Genomic DNA, 19,086 nt, shown 5'->3' with positions numbered 1-19,086 from the left:
CAGCATGTTGAAAAGCAGAGACGTCACTCTGACGACAAATAGTCAAGGCTGTGGTCTGCCCAGTGGTCACATTTGGTTGTGAGAGCTGGACTGTAAGGAAGGCAGAGCACCAAAGAATTGGTGCCTTTGAACTGTGGTGCTGGAGAATTCTCCCACTTGCTCAGGCGAAAAACCGTGGGAGTCATCCTGGACTCCTCTTTCCAGCTCCACATGGACTCTATTGGCAAACCCTGAGCTCTACTTGGAAAATACACTCAGATCCAAGTCCTACTCAGCCTGCTCTTTCTTGAAACTTCTCATCTATTTTCAACAAAGCAGTCAGAAGCTTTTTTTAAATTATTTTTTTGGCCACACCACTCTGCATATGGGATCTTAGTTCCCCAACCAGGGATCAAACCCGTGCCCCTATAATGGAAGTGCAGAGTCCTCACCACTGGACCACCAAGGAACTCACCCAGAAGCCTCTTCCAATGCATCTGATCACACAATACGTTTGGTTCAAAAACTTTCCAATGAATTCCTAGCTCCAAGAAATGTTGAAGACGTTGCAAAGGTCTACGTATGACCTGACCCCTGGCTACCTCTCCCTTACCTCCATTTCTTTCATCTCTCCTTGCTTACTTCCACCCCAGCCAAGCTGGTTTCTTTGCTGTTCCCTGAACATGTGAACACTCTTGTCTTAGGGCCTCTGCACCTGTTATTTTCTTTGCTTGGGAAGCTCTTTCTCTATACACATGAATGGCTCTCATTTTCTTTGATCTCTATTCAAATGTCACCTCAGTTAGGAGTTCCCTGTTCTTTTTTTAAAACAAGTGTCTCTGCTTCCAATCCCAATTTGCCCAACCCCCTTTCCTATTTCCCTTTCCTCTATGACGTGAATCACTATTGCTACTTTATAAATTTCACCTGCTTACTAGCTAGTTCCCACAACTGTAAGCAGGAACATTCATCTGTGTTGTTCCCAAGCACATAGAAGAGTGCCTCACACAAAGCCAAGTAACTATTTGCTGAAATGAATGACTTTCCTGAATGCACAACTACTCTCCAACCATATTAGGTGTTAAGGAAGGTAACATCCGAAACTCTCACAAGGCAAATAAGCTACCTTCAGAACTAAACTTAACCTGGCACATTTTAGGCAATTAATATATTAGGTGCTTGTTATGAAAAATGATGAAACTCTATTTACCCTGTACAAAAAATTCTGTAAAGCTTCCTTATCAATCACTTGAATATTCACTTATGTATTCAATAAATACTAATATGCTTGGCACATGCAGTTTGCCCAAGCAAAACCTCTGAAAGAAATAGCACTTATCATATTAACATCTCCCACAGCTAAATGGACTAGGGAGAATCTCAGGCTATGGACACCAGTGCTTTAGACTGAACTAAACCAGTATTATGTTCTACCTCTCTAGAGAGTTTGAACAGAGAGACTCACATAGATACAGTCAAATGGATGGCAGATGGAACTGCAAGGCGGTGGTGAAGACAACGGCTTGGGCAATCATGTCAGGCAGGGTACGTGAGGAAGGTGTGGAGGAGGCTAGGAGACAGGCAGGCAGGCAGGCAGGCAAGAAAAGGTGCTGGAGGAGAATGACAGTATGACTTCGGAGCAACAGAACACAGGCTTAGCGCCCAAGCAGCCAGGCCCAGTCCTCTGACATTCAGCTTCAGACAGGCTTTCTGCCCTAACCTTGGATTATCAGCAACACTGTTTTACAGTTGGTTGTATCTTTACAATACTATCCTTTACCCAAAAAAGCCTGAGTTGTTCTTTTTACATCTTTCCATAGGCTCCAACTTACCATATGTATTCCAAAGAAAAGCATTCAGATAGTCAAGTTTTTTTAAAAAGTTATTTATTTTTAAAGGCATTAATAAAAAGCTTAACATACTTACTAAGAAAGTTACAATATACAAATGGGCTCAGTTGCAATTTTGATGGATTGACTTTCTGCACTGTGTGTGACCTTGAGTTTCTTTTAATCATATTTCCGTTGTTCAGTTATTCAAACTGATTATTCCCTTAAAATATCTGTTTATTTAAGCATGAGTCACATGCAACAAGGGGAAATGCAGATGACATGCACCCATCCAAGTGTGCATGAAGAAAATGATGAAACATTTGTTCACTTCAACCAGGGCACATCAAAATACCATCTCCTTGGGAGAGAGCTACACCTGAATCTGAAAGATAAAAAACCTAAATACAATCATGAATCTAAACAAAACCTATTTTCATATAAAATCATGAAGAGAGAAAACAGCAACACCATCATCAGGGTAAATAAAACTAGAATAAAAATGTGCTAATGTAAAAGACAATGTAATCCTAATTTCAATCTTTATGGGATAGTTAGGTATTTAGACAAACTGTGAGATTCATTTGAAGGAATAGACAAGAGTATTCTTTAAAAAAAATCTTAAGGACCACTGGTATCTGATTTGTCCTAACAGAATTTAAGACATATTAAAAACAATGATAAAACTTATGTGTTAAAAAGAACAGTAATTAGACCAACACAAATGACATTCTACAATTACAGTAACAATAAAACCAGAAATTAAACCTAACTACCTAAAATTAAAATTTACTAAAAATTTCTAGAATTAAAAACAATTTTGAAATTTGGAATATCTAGAAAACAAGAATTCTACAGAATCAACTAAATTTTCAGAGAAAAATTTATGGTCCTGAAATGTCCATTTTAATAAATAACAGATAGGAAGACATTTTTAAAAACATGTATGGAAAGCAGAGAGTGGAAATCAATCCTGAGTATATCATCTGGGTCCAATTTTAATTTCTGTGTTTGTTTTTCTTTCTTTTTTTATTGGCTGAGTCTTGCCTTAGTTCCCTGATTAGGGACTAAACCCAAGCCACAGCAGTGAAAGCACCAAATCCTAATCACTGGACCACCAGGGAATTCCCATTTTTGAGTTTCTTATTCAAGCAGTTCTAACTATTTATAAGGATTCAGGACTCACTCTGAGCGATCTGCCAAAGAACAAAGATTTAAAAAATAAATAAAAAATTTTAATTTATTAAAAAAAAAAAAACTATCTTGCAGTTAAGCTGTAACTCTATTGGACTCTTTCATAAATCTAAAATGTAGAATCTTAGTGATTTAATTATCCCTTACTTGAAACATTCTGTTAGTCTTCATCTCAGGATTTAACTCACTGTGGTAGCCAGCCTTCAACAGAGTCCCCAGTGATACCTGCCCTTATCTAGTCCCCTCCCATTGGCTGTGGGCTGCACTTCGTCAAAAGGATAGAAAAAGGTGAAAGAGATGGTGTGTGATTCAGAGACCAAGCCATAAAGTGTATGGGGTGTTGATCACTCTGCACTGGGTTACTCACTCTGGAGAAGCCGACCGTTATCTGCTTGTGAGGACTCTCAGGCTGCCTATGGAGGGTCCCAAAGAGCAAGACAGCCTCCTGACAACAACCATGAGGGGGGGCTTGAAGCAGCCACTCCAGCCCCAGAACTCTGAGATGATCATTGCCTTGAGGCTGATGCCTTGCAGTCTTAGGACAACCACCCACCTCAGTTGCCCTTGCATTTCTGACCCATAGAAACTAGAGATAAATAAATAAATATCTGCTGTTTCAAGGTGCTAAATTTTAGGATGATTTGTTATGGAGCAACAGATAACACATTCACCAATGACCTTGAGCTGTGCTTAAAAAAAAAAAAAAAAAAGACTAAAAATAAGAACATGAAAGGATGGAATCACTGGAAAGGATGATGAAATAAATCATTAGCAGTGAAATAAACATCAGTGTTACACCATCCTTCAGTATTTCTATTCTGTTGTCCAAAATACCGGATTATCTTTCAAGAAGTGTTAATGGAAGTCTAGAGACACCATCCTTGTAATCTTTTTTTTCCTATAAGCTTTTTTTGATCACAGTTGAAAATTCAGACCTTTTCATTTTTCTGTCCATAAAAGCAAAGAGAACAAAATCGACAGAGAGAGTCAGTTCAAAATTATTAAAATGAGGACTTCCCTGGTGGTCCAGTGGTTAAGAATCAGCCTTCCAACGCAGGGGACCTGAGTCCCATCCCTGGTCAGGCAGCTCAGATCCCATGTGCTACAGGGCAGCTAAACCCACACGGCACAGCAGCTGAGCCCACACGCCACAGCTAAGACCCGATGCAGCCGAAACAAATAAATGAAATAAAAAATGAAGAATCCGCCTTCCAATTCAGGGTATATGGGTTTGATCCCTGGTCTGGAAAGACCCCACATGCTGCAGAGCAACTAAGCCCGTGGGCCACGACTACCGAGCCTGTATGCTCTAGGGCCCATGCATCCCAACAGGGTAAGTCACCGCAATGAGCAGTCGGCACATTGCAGTGAAGAGTGGCCTCTGCTCACCGCAACTAGAGAAAGCCTACATGCAGCAATAGACCCAGCACAGCCAAGAAAAAGATGAAAGAAACAACTGATGCCTAACCTCTCATGACGGGTTAAAAAAATCTGACCTGAAAAAACTCTGAAATCTCACTCCCATTCACTACTTTCTCTCCTCTTTGACATTCCATCCAGTCTATGCTCTAAGCCCACCTAGACTTCAAAACACTGTGCCCGATACTGAAGACATGATGGAGAATGGGGTCTAGTGCCTTATCGCTAACAATGGAGGGAAGACAAACACATAATAAGGATAATATACAGTGACAAATAAGCAGAAAACAGAAGAGGGGAACTAACACAGACGGGGAACGCGTAAGAAGGCTGAGTAGCATCAGAGACAGGGGCATCACCTGGGCTAACGCAGGCCCTGAAACACACTGTCCTAATGCTCCAGTTTGTATGTTCTCTGACTGGAACACTTCAACCCAATTCACCCCTTGTCTAATCTTTCTATTCACCTTTTTAGACTTAGCACTTAGCTAAACAACTTTAATTGAATAAAAATGACTTTAATCGAAGAATGAAATATAGGCAACTACACAGTTAAGTGTGAGGATTTATATTATTTTAAAAATACCCCTCCCAGGAATGCATCGATTTGGAAAAGATGTTTTTTGAAATTTGCTTTTCAAGGTAACATAGAAATATCCACCAAGAATCATAATGTCCATACTTTTTATTAAGAGTCACAGCACAGAAAGTTACCTTAAGGCTAAGACAGAAGAGAATCAAGCACTATATAAAAGAAGGTATTTACTAATGTTATCAAGACACCAAAGGTTACTGAACTAAAGGAACAGTGACATAGCATACAAACAATCTAACAGAATGTGTCAAAACATTAAAAATGTGATGTTAAGTGCGGATATGTACACCCACACACAGGCACAAAATACTGATGACAAACGTATCAAAATATAGATGAATATGGACCAAAAGTGTAAAATAAAGGCGAAATGGTTGTCTGAGGAGGCCCTACAAACAGGTGAGAAAAGAGAAGTGAAAGGCAAAGGAGAAAAGGAAAGATATACCCGTCTGAATGCGGAGTTCCAAAGAATAGCAACAAGAGATAAGAAAGCCCTCTTAAGTGATCAATGCAAAGAAACAGAGGAAAATAATAGAATGGGAAAAAAACTAGAGATCTCCTCAAGAAAATCAGAGATACCAAGGGAACATTACATGCAAAGATAGGTACAATAAAGGACAGAAACAGTATGGACCTAACAGAAGCAGAAAGCTGAGTGCCGAAGAACTGATGCTTTTGAACTGTGGTGTTGGAGAAGACTCTTGAGAGTCCCTTGGACTGCAAGGAGATCCAACCAGTCAATCCTAAAGGAAATCAGTCCTAAATATTCACTGGAAGGACTGATGCTAAAGCTCCAATACTTTGGCCACCTGATGTGAAGAACTGACTAGACTCTTGAGAGTCCCTTGGACTGCAAGGAGATCCAACCAGTCAATCCTAAAGGAAATCAGTCCTAAATATTCACTGGAAGGACTGATGCTAAAGCTCCAATACTTTGGCCACCTGATGTGAAGAACTGACTCACTGAAAAAGACCCTGATGCTGGGAAAGACTGAAGGCTGGAGGAGAAGGGGATGACAAAGGATGAGATGGTTGGATGGGATCACTGACTCGACGGATGTGAGTCTGAACAAGCTCCAGGAGTTTGTGATTGACAGGGAAACCTGGTGTGCTACAGTCCATGGGTCACAAAGAGTCAGACACTACTGAGTGACTGAACTAAACTGATCCTTACTGTATCACAAATCAAAAAGCAAGTCTGATTGTCTATAGTGATACAAAATTTCATCTCTGATTCTAAGGATATCTCTTTAAAAAATTTTATTTTTTAATTTATTTACTTATTTTTGGCTGCGTTGGGTCTCAGGGCTTAGTTGCCCTGTGGCATGAGGGATCTTAATTCCCTGACCAGGGGCTGAACCCATATCCCCTGCATTGGAAGGCGGATTCTTAACCACTGGACCACCAGGGAAGTCCCTTAAGGATCTCTTTATTGTAAAGGTGTGTTTTGCCTTCCACACCACCAACCAACAAGTATTTGCTGAAAAGATACTTTGACATCATGAGGATTCTAGAGGGGATACAGATCTACCTTATATCAAATAGTTTTGCATCAAAATGTCTTTAATATAGTTTTACATTAACTTTTTTACTTTTCAACATTTTAATTTTCAAACATATATTTGCCACAAACTATAAAATTCATATAAAAGTAAGATTCTCTTTTAAAATGATGGCAGACTTACTCCTTAATTGAAATGTGAGTACCTTCCTTCTTTTTGACTTTGTTTGAAACCCTGTAAGGAAAATAAAGGAATTTAGAAGAACAGAATACACATTTTATATAGAAGTAAACATTGTTTCACATATTTCATTAATTCTCTTTAATAAAATATCACCAGAAAATAAGTTAATAGCCTTCAAATGCGCTTTAAAAAAAAAAAAAAAAAAAAAGGTTTTTTTTTTTTGGATGTGGACCATTTTTAAAGACTTTATTGAAGTTGTTACAATATTGCTTCTGTTTTTGTTTTGCTCTTTGTGGCCCCTAGGCATGTGGAAACTTAGCTCTCCCACCAAGGATCAAACCTGCACCCCTTAATTGGAAGGAGAAGTCTTAACCATTGGACATCTGGGGAAGTCTCTGAAAGGTGCTTTAAAGTAAACAATTTCCTCAAGATGTCACGAAGTCTAAGATATACATACAATGTGTCATACTCATTTATTAAAACCATTAAAACGTTTTGGCATTAGACAGAGGCACTTTACAGGTGAAGAATGGAATGTTTGCCACTTTTCCTGGTCTCAAAGCACAGAGTCCTGCTCCTGGCTTCCGGCCTCGGTGCCTGCTACCTTCCCCCACACATACACTAACTTTCTAGTTCACTAATCTCTATCTTTGAGGCCATAAGATGTATTTAAAAGTGATTTTTTAGTAATAAGTACCAAAGTTAGAGCCTATGCTATGTTATTTTAATAATATTATCCTCATTTATTTGCATTGTTAGGATTTCTAGAAAAAGAAAAAGGTATAGGTTAAGAGCTAGACCCAAACCTCTGTTGCTCATATGGGAACAGGTTAGCAATGGAAAAGTTGTCAAACATGTATGCTTCTGTGGAGCAACAGTTAAGCACTGCAAGCTGAAGGCAACAGTCTCTAAAACACACGTAAAGCCACTGGAAAACATGACAATGAATAGTAGCTTCTTCTGTTTAATGGTAACAATTTCCAAGAGAAAAAAAATGCCAAGACCTAGGAAATGGGAATTTGTTTCTGAATATGAACCTACGTTTATATTTTAATTTATACAGATACACAAGTAATGCCTCTAAAAGTAAAGATCATTTTCTCTGGAACAAACTAATCATAGCTTAGTACTGAATTTGTGGCAAATATATCAGACAAGGCTCCTCTCCCAGGAACTGTTGCTTGAACTGTGGAAAGAAACAGAAATAGCTGCGGTCTGCTGATCAGGACCGGTGTTCAGTCTGCTGAGGACTTGCCTGGTGGTCTAGTTGTTGAGAATTCACCTTGCAATACAGGGACACAGGTTCAATCCCTGTTCTGGAAACTAAGATCTTCCATGGCAAGGAGCAACTAAGCCTGCGAGCTGCAGCTACTGAAGCCTGCACGCTATGGAGTGGGCAGGCTGCAATCACTGAGCCTACACACCGCAACTCGGAGAGTCTGTGCACCACAACGGAAGATCCTGCACGCTGCAGCTAAGACCCAACAAGCCAAATAAATAAATATTAAAAAAAAATAAACAACAAAGTCTATGGAAAATCTGCTAGGTTTTAACAACAGTTGAATCAAGTACATGAAATATGAATATTTGAGCACAGTTAACTCACTGTACTCACTTCAACTCTAACTTTCATCTAAGTCATCTTTCAAATCAAATATATTCTAACACATTAGAACATCCCTACTTTTAAAAAATATGCTTATTTATTTGGCTGTACTGAGTCTTCATTGTGGCATGAGGGAGCTCAGCTGTGGTATGTGAACTCTTAATTGCCGTGTGGGGGATCTAGTTCCCCAACCAGGGATCAAACCTGGGCCCCCTGAACTGGGGGCATGGAGGTTAGCCACTAGACCACCAGGGAAGTCCCAGAACATCCATATTTGTAACTGCTCTTCAGAGTTATAAAAGATGAAAGCAATACGGTGTATAACTATTTTAAGGCTGTGGCAAAACAGACGTTTTCAAGTTGCACTCGTGGCAATACACATGAAAAGAATTGTGAAAAGTTGGTCAATAGTATCAAAAGTTATTAAAATGTTTTTTTAATTAAAAGTTTATACTTTTTGACCCAATAATGGTACTTCCAGATATCATACAAAACTTATCTGCAAGAAGCTTGCTAATGTTTAACATTTAGCAAATGATGAACTTATTCTGAACCAGACACTGTTCCTGATTCTAGAGATTCAAGGGTTATAAGACAGACAAAGTCCCTGCTCCCATGGAGCTTACATTCTACTGGAGGGAGACAGTTAAACAGGTAACGAAAATCATACCAGAAACGGTAATTGCCACACAGAGAATCTAAGCGGGGTGATACAATAGAGAGGAAGGGTGGATCTCTTCTAGCTTAAATATTTCTAGGCAAGATGGAATTTCAGTTAAGATCTGAATAACAAGTCAGCAAGTAAACTGTAGGGTAACAGCTTTCCAAACTAAAGAATAATGAGTGCAAAGGTCCAGAAGAGGTATAAACCTGGACGTGAGCAAGAAGAGAGGCCAGGGTGGCAGGAGAATAGTTGAGTAAGAAGAGCAGGGAATAAACTGTGGGCAAAGAACCTGACAAGATATGGTGCATCATCTTTGCAAACCACAACGAGGGTTTTGGAGTTTAGCCTGTGACTGGAAGCTATCAGAGGGTATTAAAGAGAAAGACACGATATGCTTTACATTTTAAAATATCGCTCTAGCTGCTGTATGCAGAATGGATTTGACAGAATGGGACGTGAGATTTCATAAGCAAAAAGAATACTTGGGATCTGGTGCAGTTAGGTGAGAGATGTTGTCTTATCCAGAATATATACAGAGCTATTACAGCTCATCAACCAAAAAGACAGGTAAGGGATTTGAACAGTTTTCCAAAAAGATATATATATATAAATGGCCAATAAGCACATGAAAAGATGCTCAACATCATCAGTCAATAGGGAAATACAAATGAAAACCATAATAAAGTATCACTTGACACCCACCAGAATGGCTATGATCCAACAAGGAGGCAACAATACATGCTGGTGAGGAAGTGGGGAAACAGGCCCCTCACACACTGCGTGAAGCTACACAGGATGATGCACTCAGAAAACAGCATCTAATGGTTCCACTAGAGCGGTCTTTTGAGCCAGCAATTCCATTCCTACGTCTATATCCAAGAAAATGGAAAACCGCTGTGTCCATACAAAATTTGTAGACAAATGTAGAGAACAGAATTATTCACTGTAGCCAAAAAGAGGAGACAACCCAAATGTCCATCACCTGATGAATGGGTACACACAGTGTCGTACCATCCACACAGTGGAGTGCCATTCAGCAGTGGCAGGAGCGTCAATACACACTAAAGCAGAGGAACAGCAAGAAACACAGGTCAAGTGAAAGAAGCCAGGGGCAAAGAGCCGTGTATTGTACGATTTCATCTATATAAAAGGTTCAGAATAAGCAAATCCTTAGAAGGCAGATTAGCAGTTGCCAGGAGGTGGGTGCAGAGGAGATTACTAGTGACTATTACCTGGTATGGCTTTTTAAAATGCAAAATAAAAATATTCTGTAATTAGGTAGTGAGAGTAGTTGTACCTTTTGAATACAATTTAAAAACCAATTAATTGTACTTTTTAAGAGTGAATTATGGGACTTCCCTGATGGTCTAGTGGCTGACTCTCCACTCCCAGTGCAGGGTGTCTGGGTTCAATCCCTGGTCAGGGAACTAGATCCCACACGCCACAACCAAGATCGGAGATCCTGAGGGCCACAACTAAGACCCTGTGCAGCCAAAGCAGTGCATAAATATTTTAAATAATACATAAAATAGTCATTATGTCTCAGTTAAAAGAGACGATAGTATCCTGAATGGGTATAACAGCAGGGGAGTGAAAGCAAAGTGCACTGATTCAAGATCTGTATGGACATAAGTCAACAGAATTTTCTTACAAATTGGTTGAAGAAAGTGAAGGAAAGTGAGGAATCAATTAATGCTAATTCCATGCCTGTGCCTTGAGAGAGTGGTGCTGCTGGCGCACCAACGTCACTGCTTTCTGAGACATCAGAGGCTGTGGGAACGGCAGTGTATGAGATGACTCTCATCGTCCGGTGCTGGTGAGATGTGTTTGAGATGCACCTAACAGCCAGCCAGGTGGTGGGGGAAAACAGCCAGCTGGATAAACCAGTCTGATGTTCAGAACTAAACATCTGAGAATTTAACAGTACAAACATGGCATTTTAAGTCCTGGAGTAGATGAGGTCACCTAGTGAGTTTATAGCTCGAGAAGGGGGCTATATATATTGGGCATGAGGGATCTCACACAGATACTGGGTGGAGGAGGAAAAGCTGTCTACGGAGTCTAGAAGGAGCAGCCGAGAAGGAAGACTTAGGACTAGCAGACTACAACATGTTATTGAAGGCAGGAGAAAAAAGTGTAGTCAAATAGATCAAAAAATTGCTGAGAAGTAAGAGATAAAGCAGAGAACTGAAAAACGGAGTCAGCAATCTGGAGGTAAAAATCTGAATACAGTGGGGAAGACAGAAGTCTACCCGATAGACCTGAAAAAACGAAACAAAGTAAGGAAGCAAAGAGGACAACTAGACGTAACTTTTTAAAGAAGTCTGTCTATAAAGGGGAGAAAGAAATGATGTGGTAACTAACTAGGGAAGTTAGAAAGAATATAGTTGAAGTAAACGGTCACTCAGTTTAGTGAAACTGGCCACCAAAGGACTGATGAATAAGAAAAGCAAATTTCGCTATTCTTCTGTGTGTGGCTGTGCTTTGTTGCATGCAGAATCTTAGTTTGCCAACTAGGGATCAAACCTTTGCTCCCTGCAGCTTTAAATAGCTATACTGTTCAAACTGAAGGTTTTGTGGCCACCGTGTTGTCAGACAGTAGTTAGTATTTTTTAGCAATAACATACTTTAAAATTAAGGTTTGCACACTGTTTTTAAGACATCATGCTATTATATACATTCTAGAATACAGTATAATGTAAACATAATTTTTGTATGTACTAGGAAACCAAAAGAGTCACATGCCTTGCTTCACTGAGGAATGCCTACAGTTTTTAACTCTAAGCATCTACCTAACGTAAGAAACCACTTTTTAGTTACAAGCAAAACAAAGTCACAAAACCACAAAGTGACCGTCAGGGAAGATGCTGAGTGATCACTTACCATGTAATAACCAGTATGATAACCACTCATGTACCAAGAGATTAACATACTTCCCAAAGCATCAGCATCATCCAGAGAATCTGGACATATGGGAGGTGGTGGGGGAATCATCTGGAAACAGAAAGATATACTTTAAAGTCAGTAGACAAAAATACAAAGTATGGAAATGTATTTCATGTACAGAATGCTCAATGTTAGTTGTATCTTTCCTGACATCCCATGTCATCTCTTGGTTAAATTTTTTTTTTTTTAAATCTGGGATTTGGAGAAAGCTAACCAGTAATGAATAACAAAAAAAGACCAATAAAATTAAACTGAACAAGAACCAAAAGACAACAGGTCCTATAAAATATTTAAACATTTTGCTTTCATTAGACCTATTTATCTGTTCCATTATGAATCTACAGGTAAAAAACCAAGGATAGATACTTCTATGATTTTCCTCAAAGAACACCCACATAGCATTTCAAGTAAAGGTTCTGGCTAGAACATCTATACTGCCCCCACACCAACACAGTTTGCCAAAACAACTGTCTTTGTATTTCACCTATTACTGATATTTAAAAGTCTACCATTAGCTATCCACAGTCTACATGCCTTGAAAGGTAAAACACTGATCCCTAAGCATGGTGTCATTAAATCCTTCTAGACAGGAGCTACTTCCCTTAGAACGAGACACTTCTGCCAGGAAGGAAGCACGCACAGCAGGGCTCAGAGCCGGGTCCCTAAGAGGACTGAGTCTGGGCATTAAAAAGAAAAACCCGAAGGTTTAGCCTGAACTTTTACCCATCAGAACCTGGCCACAGGGATGGTATACAACGACATTTCCAAACTACCTGTGTTCTGGCTAAATCCCAAACTCTGTATGAAAGTACAGTTTAATCTGAATTCTTTTGCACTTACTGGTGGTCCAGCAGGAAATGGAGGCAGCCAGCGTGACAGGAAATGCGGTGGGGGTGGGGGTGGCGGCGGTGGGCCACTGAAGTTTAGACCTGACTATAAAGAGTATTTCAAAGGAAAATTTATTTACCAGTTTTAAAATGTAAAAAGCAAAAAAAAAAAACAAAAACAACCCCAAAAACCCAAGGTCAAAAGATTCAAAATAGCTGCCCAGAATAACATCTATATTATTCATATCAAAAAGGTTAGATAGAATTTCACATACCAAATGCTGACATCATACAGATTCTTTTTTTTTTTGGCGGGGGGGGGGGGGGGGGGGGGGGGGGGGGCGGGGCAGGGGGGGCGGGGTGCGGGAGGAAGGGAAGGAGGGCCATGCTGTAGGGCATGTAGAATCTCAGCTCCCTTACAAGAGATCTAACCCTCACCCTCTGCATTGGAAACACAGTCTTAACTGCTGGACCGACAGGGAAGACCCTAGACTCACAAATTTAGATTTTTCTCACTTCCTTTCTATATAGACAGTCAGGAAGTAAAAGCAAAATAAGGAAAAATTTTCATTATCTAGTAAGCAAGAGATCAAATATTCAGCAAGACGTTTCAATCATGTAAGACTATCTCTCCCACAATTTCATAAACTAAACTGTATCATCTATTGGATGTCCTTTCAGTTACACATGCTAACTTAAGAGTATGTATTATAAAAATATATATTATAAACTATAAACCTCTTCCTTAACAAGGAAATCAGCTCCCTGAGACCAACAAAGCATTATATGTACATAAACTAAGAGGTCTGATCATTCTGAAAAACGTAATTTAATACAAATTTCAATAAGGAGCTCTCAACAGGAAATCCTAAGAAAAAGTTTTAATGTCATGCTTGATTAACAAAAATGTTTAGTATTATTATTGCTTGAAGAAATCAATGCTTTAACAAGACAACTGGATAGGGATTTGGATTCTATGACAAAGGTAAAAACCTTTTTTATTTGTTACTGATAACCAAAAAAACTATAAGTAAAAACAGTATTTACATTTTACTCTACAAAACAACCTGGGAGCTTCTTTGGATTTCACCTGTACCAGATGTAAATACTGGGTTCTCTTCCAATTTTTATATACCTTATACAAGTGCCATAAGGAACTAGACTACAACATCCAGCTGATGATAAAATATTTTCAAATTTAAGTTTGCTAAATTATTACTCTAACACGTATACTCAATAAAAATTGTTGGGAAAGGCATTACTGTCTTATTTCCTTTTCAGGGAATTCTTGGTACCTATTCACAACACGTGTAGAAAGCTACAGAAGCTTCATGAGGGAGAGCTCTGGTGGTCCCGGTGGCCCGGGTTCAAGCCCTCGTCAGGGAACTGAGATCCTGTGGACTGCATCCACAGCCAAAAAAACACCCCAACAGTTTAATGAGAAAAGCTACAATTCACTTAATGCAGGGGCTGAAGGTTCCAATACTGTTAACCACGTCCTGGGAAACCTTTCCTGGATTGAAGTTTACCTTTCCTGGTCCCAGGCCTGATCTTGGCATATGGGGTGGTGGAGGCAGAAAAGAGTTCCATGGAGCAGCTCTCGACCTGATGTTATTTGGTTTATTTAGAGGAGACCTGGAGGAGTTCTCACTTTCATCTGTTGAAATTTGACTTTCATTTTCATTCTTTTAAGAGAAAGAAATATACGTATTTTTGTTATAAAGGCATCATTGAGAAAAATTTAAAGCTTCAGTGGATCAAAGTTTCTCATCTAGTCTCTGCTTCTAAGAATTCTAATTTTTTTTATCCTTACCTCCTGAGCATTTTGCTCTATATTAGCTACTTCAGAGGTTGGAGAAAGTAGATCAGACAAATTTTGCTCCTCTCTATTTCCATATCCAGTGTAAACCACAACACAGGTTTCTCTCTTAAAATCAATTGAAGCGATAGTAGCTGGGTAAATGCACCCGTCTTCTGACCAAATGGCACAACAGTTATCACCAACTTTCCACTGTAAAAGAAACCAAAGACACAAACACATTTCTTAAAAAAAAGTAAACTGTAATCCTGTTTGAGTGGGGTGGAGTTGGGGGTGGAGGAGGGAGTCTCCAGTTAACTGTTCTGGGAGACAGAATGTTACAGAGAAAAAGATTTGGGGCCCAAAACACATAAATTTGAATTCTAATCGAAATACCACATAATTCCGTCATTTATATAATCATGGACAAGTTTCTTAATTACTCTGAGCTGTGTTTTCCTCATCTGTTAAGTGGTTGTAGTATAATCTGCCTCACACATGTGCTGTGACAAACAGAGAGGATGGGAAGCATGACAAGTGTCCAGTATCCTGGCCCAGCGCACAGCAAGTTCCCAATCACACATCAGCTCTCTTCCCCCTTCATAAAGTGAAAGTAAAGTTGCTCGGTCGTGTCTGACTCTTTGAGACCCCGTGGACTGTAGCCTACCAGGCTTCTCCGTCCATGGGATTTTCCAGGCAAGAATACTGGAGTGGGTTGCGACTTCCTTCTCCAGGGGATCTTCCCGATTCAGGGATCTAACCTGGGTCTCCCGCATTGTGGGCAGACGCTTTAACCTCTGAGCCACCAGGGAAGAGTTTAGCTCCCCCTTGGTAAAGAGGACACTAAAGCTACTAGTGAGATGCCAAAATAATTAATTACCTTCTAGGTTGACTGTTTAAATAGGAGAAGCGACTCTACCCAGAATATGTAGTCCCTGGGTATTAACAGTTTTAGGATTTTGAAGGAAAAGGACGACACGTCTCAGTTTTAGAAAAGTCAAACACTGCCAATTCAGTGTAAGCCCTCAGGTACCCCTCCCATGAAGCACCACCTTCCTCCCCGCTACCCCAACATACAGTAGACACTGTCCTGAATTTAGCATGTGTCATTCCCTCCTAATCCCTTATGGTTTTATTAACATGCATGTTCCTGAACAATAGAAAAGTTGAGGTGCTTCAGAAATTTTATGATTACATGTCAATGGAAAACACTGTACTAATCATTTAATTAAAGATATTTTATACTATTTAATAAGGACAGTAACAAGAAATGCTCAGAAGTTAAATCTTGTGGTTTTAAAATAACCTGCTTTGAAGGACTTGTGGTGTTCTTTCTTTGGCTTTTATTCTTAGCAGATTTTCTCTTAGGTGTGCCTTTTGGTTTTTCTGAGGCTTCGGAAATGTCACCGTTCTTCAGAGCGTGCTATGAAAATGTGAATAGAAATGTGTTACAGAGTGATATATTATTAAAAAGTCACAATGTAACTCAGCCACTACAAAGTGGCCTCCAGGCCCTACCACCTCAGAGAGGCTCTTTGTCACCATCCCACAGGCTACAGAAACTGCTCTTGAAGATATCATATACTGATCACCAGCTCTAAGGACCCTTTCGAGCAAGTCTCCCCACTCTCAGCCTCTCTGTCAATCATTTTTCTTGATAGTCACAGCATTTTTGATGACACAGCAATGCAGAGCCCTAATGCTTTTATTACTTCTCTCGTCAAGTTTTAAACTTGGGCATTCCCAATAAGAACTGCCATCTTTACCTGCTTATGATCATCTATTCCTGTTACTTCAATTATGCTTACTATGCTAACAAACTTCCAAAACTATTACCTAGTTCTGGCTTTTCTCCTTAGTTCAATATTTCTGACCACCAATTTCATATTTTCACATTAACCCCACCACTAAAAGGAAACTATCTCTTGCCCACATCAGTTCTTTTTCTTTACTCAGTCTACTTCCCCCTTCAGTATCACCAACCCATCCCACATTCAGCCCTATTTTGATCTGCATTTCACGGCACTCTCTTGGTAACTCTGGCTGTCATACAAGTCAGACAGTCTAAATGAATGTGGGAAAGCATGTTACTGGTCAATTTAGAGTTCATCCATGTTATCAAGGATGACATGCAGATCTCCTCTTTCCTTCATACTACAGGAGTGACCAGGAAAGGAAGTAGACGCTACACTTGGTGCTCTGCAGGGGAGTGTATGCTGTGCCCAGACTACTGACGGGCCAGGCATGATGCTCAATGAGACTAAACACCTCCAACAGCAGAGAAAATGATCATATTGGACAACTGTGTAAAAGTCTTGTTTAGGTTGCAAAAATACAGGCTTCACCCTGCAAATGAACTGTGTCTTTCTTGACATTCATCACCATCAGGAACACTTGATACCTCATAGGATTTGGGGAGGATTAAATTAATTTAATGCATGTAAAGCACATGGAACAGTGCCAGGAACACTATAAACACCTGCAAATACTCGTTACTGCACTACGGCTATTTATCATCAATATTATTTCAATAAGGGTTTGTTAAATATTTTAAAAGTATAATTTAGACTGTCCTTCCACTAATCTGAAATAGAAGACCCCAAAAGTTTGATATAGTGTAAATATATTCAAAATAATGTTTGAAAACTACTTAAATTGCCTCTGTTAAAGAGATGACATATGGTCAGGTTACCAACTTCTGAAGGAAGCTAATTAATTTATCTGTTATCCTTTAATCTTCAAAATTAGAACTGAATAATATGTACTGTAACACTTTGGTGTATGTTATCAATTTCTTCCCAAATAAGTATACATGAGGAAATAAGGAAAAGAATAAATAAACATTTCATACCTTAAATGAAGCCACAGCTTTATCATATGCTTTTATCAAAGCTGTATCATCCCAAACGTCAGAATCATCACTCTGGGAAAGGTAAAGAATAAAGATAACTCACGTTTGGTTGTGTTTCATCAAAAATGTGTGTGAGGAACAAGAGTTAATCCAGACATAATGTCACACTAAAAAGGGGTATTTTATAACCTAGATAAATCACAAGAAGCCCATTTGCTTAGAAATTATGTGACATTACCCCCAAAGCTAGACACAAGGAAATGTTCTAGGAGTGCCATGATGTAAATACTCTACAATGTAACTCTTATCCACCAACCATAAGTGGATCTGTTCAGGGGTAACCCAAGTTTCAGTCTTTTCTAAGAGCAGATGAAGGGGTTCAGTCTGGCAGAATGGGAAAACACCCGGCCATCAGCTCAGCTGTATCTAGACTCTGGGAAGGCTGTTCTAACCACTGACTCTGTGGTCCAAAGAATATTTTTTCCTTTTGACCTTACAATGTGTCTAGATTGTTCAAAAAAAAGAATTCTCAAAATGTTTAAAGATACAAACCATTAAAAGTGATTTATCAATTAATTTTAATTTTAAAAGGCAGTGATATTAAATAATCAATACCTAAAATAATTAAGCTATTTCTTTTTATTTATATTTAATCCAATCCAAAAAGAAATATTTTTGAGCGCCCACCATGTACTAAGCACTTTTCACTGAGAGGTACATGAAATCATGTTCTCAGGAGAGATGGTCTAATCAGGGATATAAGACATATTGTCACACAAAACAAAAGAATGATATAAAACAAATACAATAAAATACTAAAATGTGAAGTCAAACAATAAGCGTTTTAATGCAAAAGTGGGAAGGAAAGGCTGAGGAAGAATTTTGCCATAAACTCCACTCCTGGCGTGGCGACCCACAATCAGGAGGAAACGCAAAAACCTGCATCTTCTTCCTGAGGAGGAAAAGGTCTGAACCCCAAATTAGGTATCCCAAGTTTTAAGACCAGTAACTGAGAGATGAGTCACCAAAACATCTAACTTAAAAAACAAAGTGGGACGTCCCTGGTGGTACGGTGGATAAGAATCCACCTGCCATGCAGGGGACACGGGTTCAATCCCTGCCCTGGGAAGACCCGACATGCCATGGGGCAGCTAAGCCCGTGTGCCACAACTACTGAGCTTGCGCTCCAGAGCCCGGGAACCACAACTAGAGAAACCTGTGTGCCCCGAAAGTCCGTGCTCCACAACGAGAGGCCACTGCAATGAGAAGCCCATGCCTCTCAACCAGAGAGCAGCTCCTGTTCTCTGCAACTAGAGAGAGCCCTCGTGCAGTGACGAAGACCCAAATAAATTTTAATTTATTAAAAAGTCATTAATTAAAAATAAAACGGGTTACTATTAAAAAACAACAACAATAAAACAAGGGGTTTTTTATCTACAAGTCACACAAAGGAACAGAACTGAGGACTGGCTCTGAAAGGGTTCCCATGCTTGGAACCCCTCCTCCCCCATAATACCGGTGCGGAAGCAGCTGGCTGAGAGGTGCCCAGACTTTCTGTAAGAGGCTCATGTGCTTATCTTAAAGTGGTGGTCTGCAGGATACACATGCGTGCTAAGTCGCTTCAGTCGGGTCCCACTCTGTGTGACCCTATGGACTGTGGCCTGCCTGGCTCCTCTGCCCATGGGATTCTCCA

At 39.6% G+C, this 19,086-nt stretch overlaps 1 protein-coding gene across 3 annotated transcripts in view; it reads right to left on the bottom strand.

Moving 5' to 3' along the window:
* Window positions 1–1,848: 1,848 nt before the first annotated feature.
* The window catches only part of LOC113878920 (survival motor neuron protein), a 32,535-nt gene continuing 15,297 nt past the window's right edge, over window positions 1,849–19,086 (bottom strand). The window contains exons 2-9 of one of the 3 annotated variants that reach the window (XM_027520096.1): window positions 17,394–17,465; window positions 15,849–15,965; window positions 14,558–14,755; window positions 14,274–14,429; window positions 12,758–12,850; window positions 11,855–11,965; window positions 6,702–6,752; window positions 1,849–3,004 (exon numbers count right to left, since the gene is read on the bottom strand). In XM_027520096.1, the coding sequence (XP_027375897.1) occupies window positions 6,705–6,752; window positions 11,855–11,965; window positions 12,758–12,850; window positions 14,274–14,429; window positions 14,558–14,755; window positions 15,849–15,965; window positions 17,394–17,465 (795 nt within the window). In that variant the 3' untranslated portion in view covers window positions 1,849–3,004; window positions 6,702–6,704. The remainder of the gene's footprint in view (window positions 3,005–6,701; window positions 6,753–11,854; window positions 11,966–12,757; window positions 12,851–14,273; window positions 14,430–14,557; window positions 14,756–15,848; window positions 15,966–17,393; window positions 17,466–19,086) is intronic. The other 2 variants (XM_027520097.1, XM_027520095.1) reach the window with 2 other exon arrangements.

The sequence above is a fragment of the Bos indicus x Bos taurus genome, chromosome 20 (assembly GCF_003369695.1).
Source record: "Bos indicus x Bos taurus breed Angus x Brahman F1 hybrid chromosome 20, Bos_hybrid_MaternalHap_v2.0, whole genome shotgun sequence".
Classification (NCBI taxonomy): Eukaryota; Metazoa; Chordata; class Mammalia; order Artiodactyla; family Bovidae; genus Bos; species Bos indicus x Bos taurus.
The sequence above is the reverse complement of the archived record's forward strand: the minus strand, read 5'-3'. Positions and strand labels throughout refer to the sequence as shown.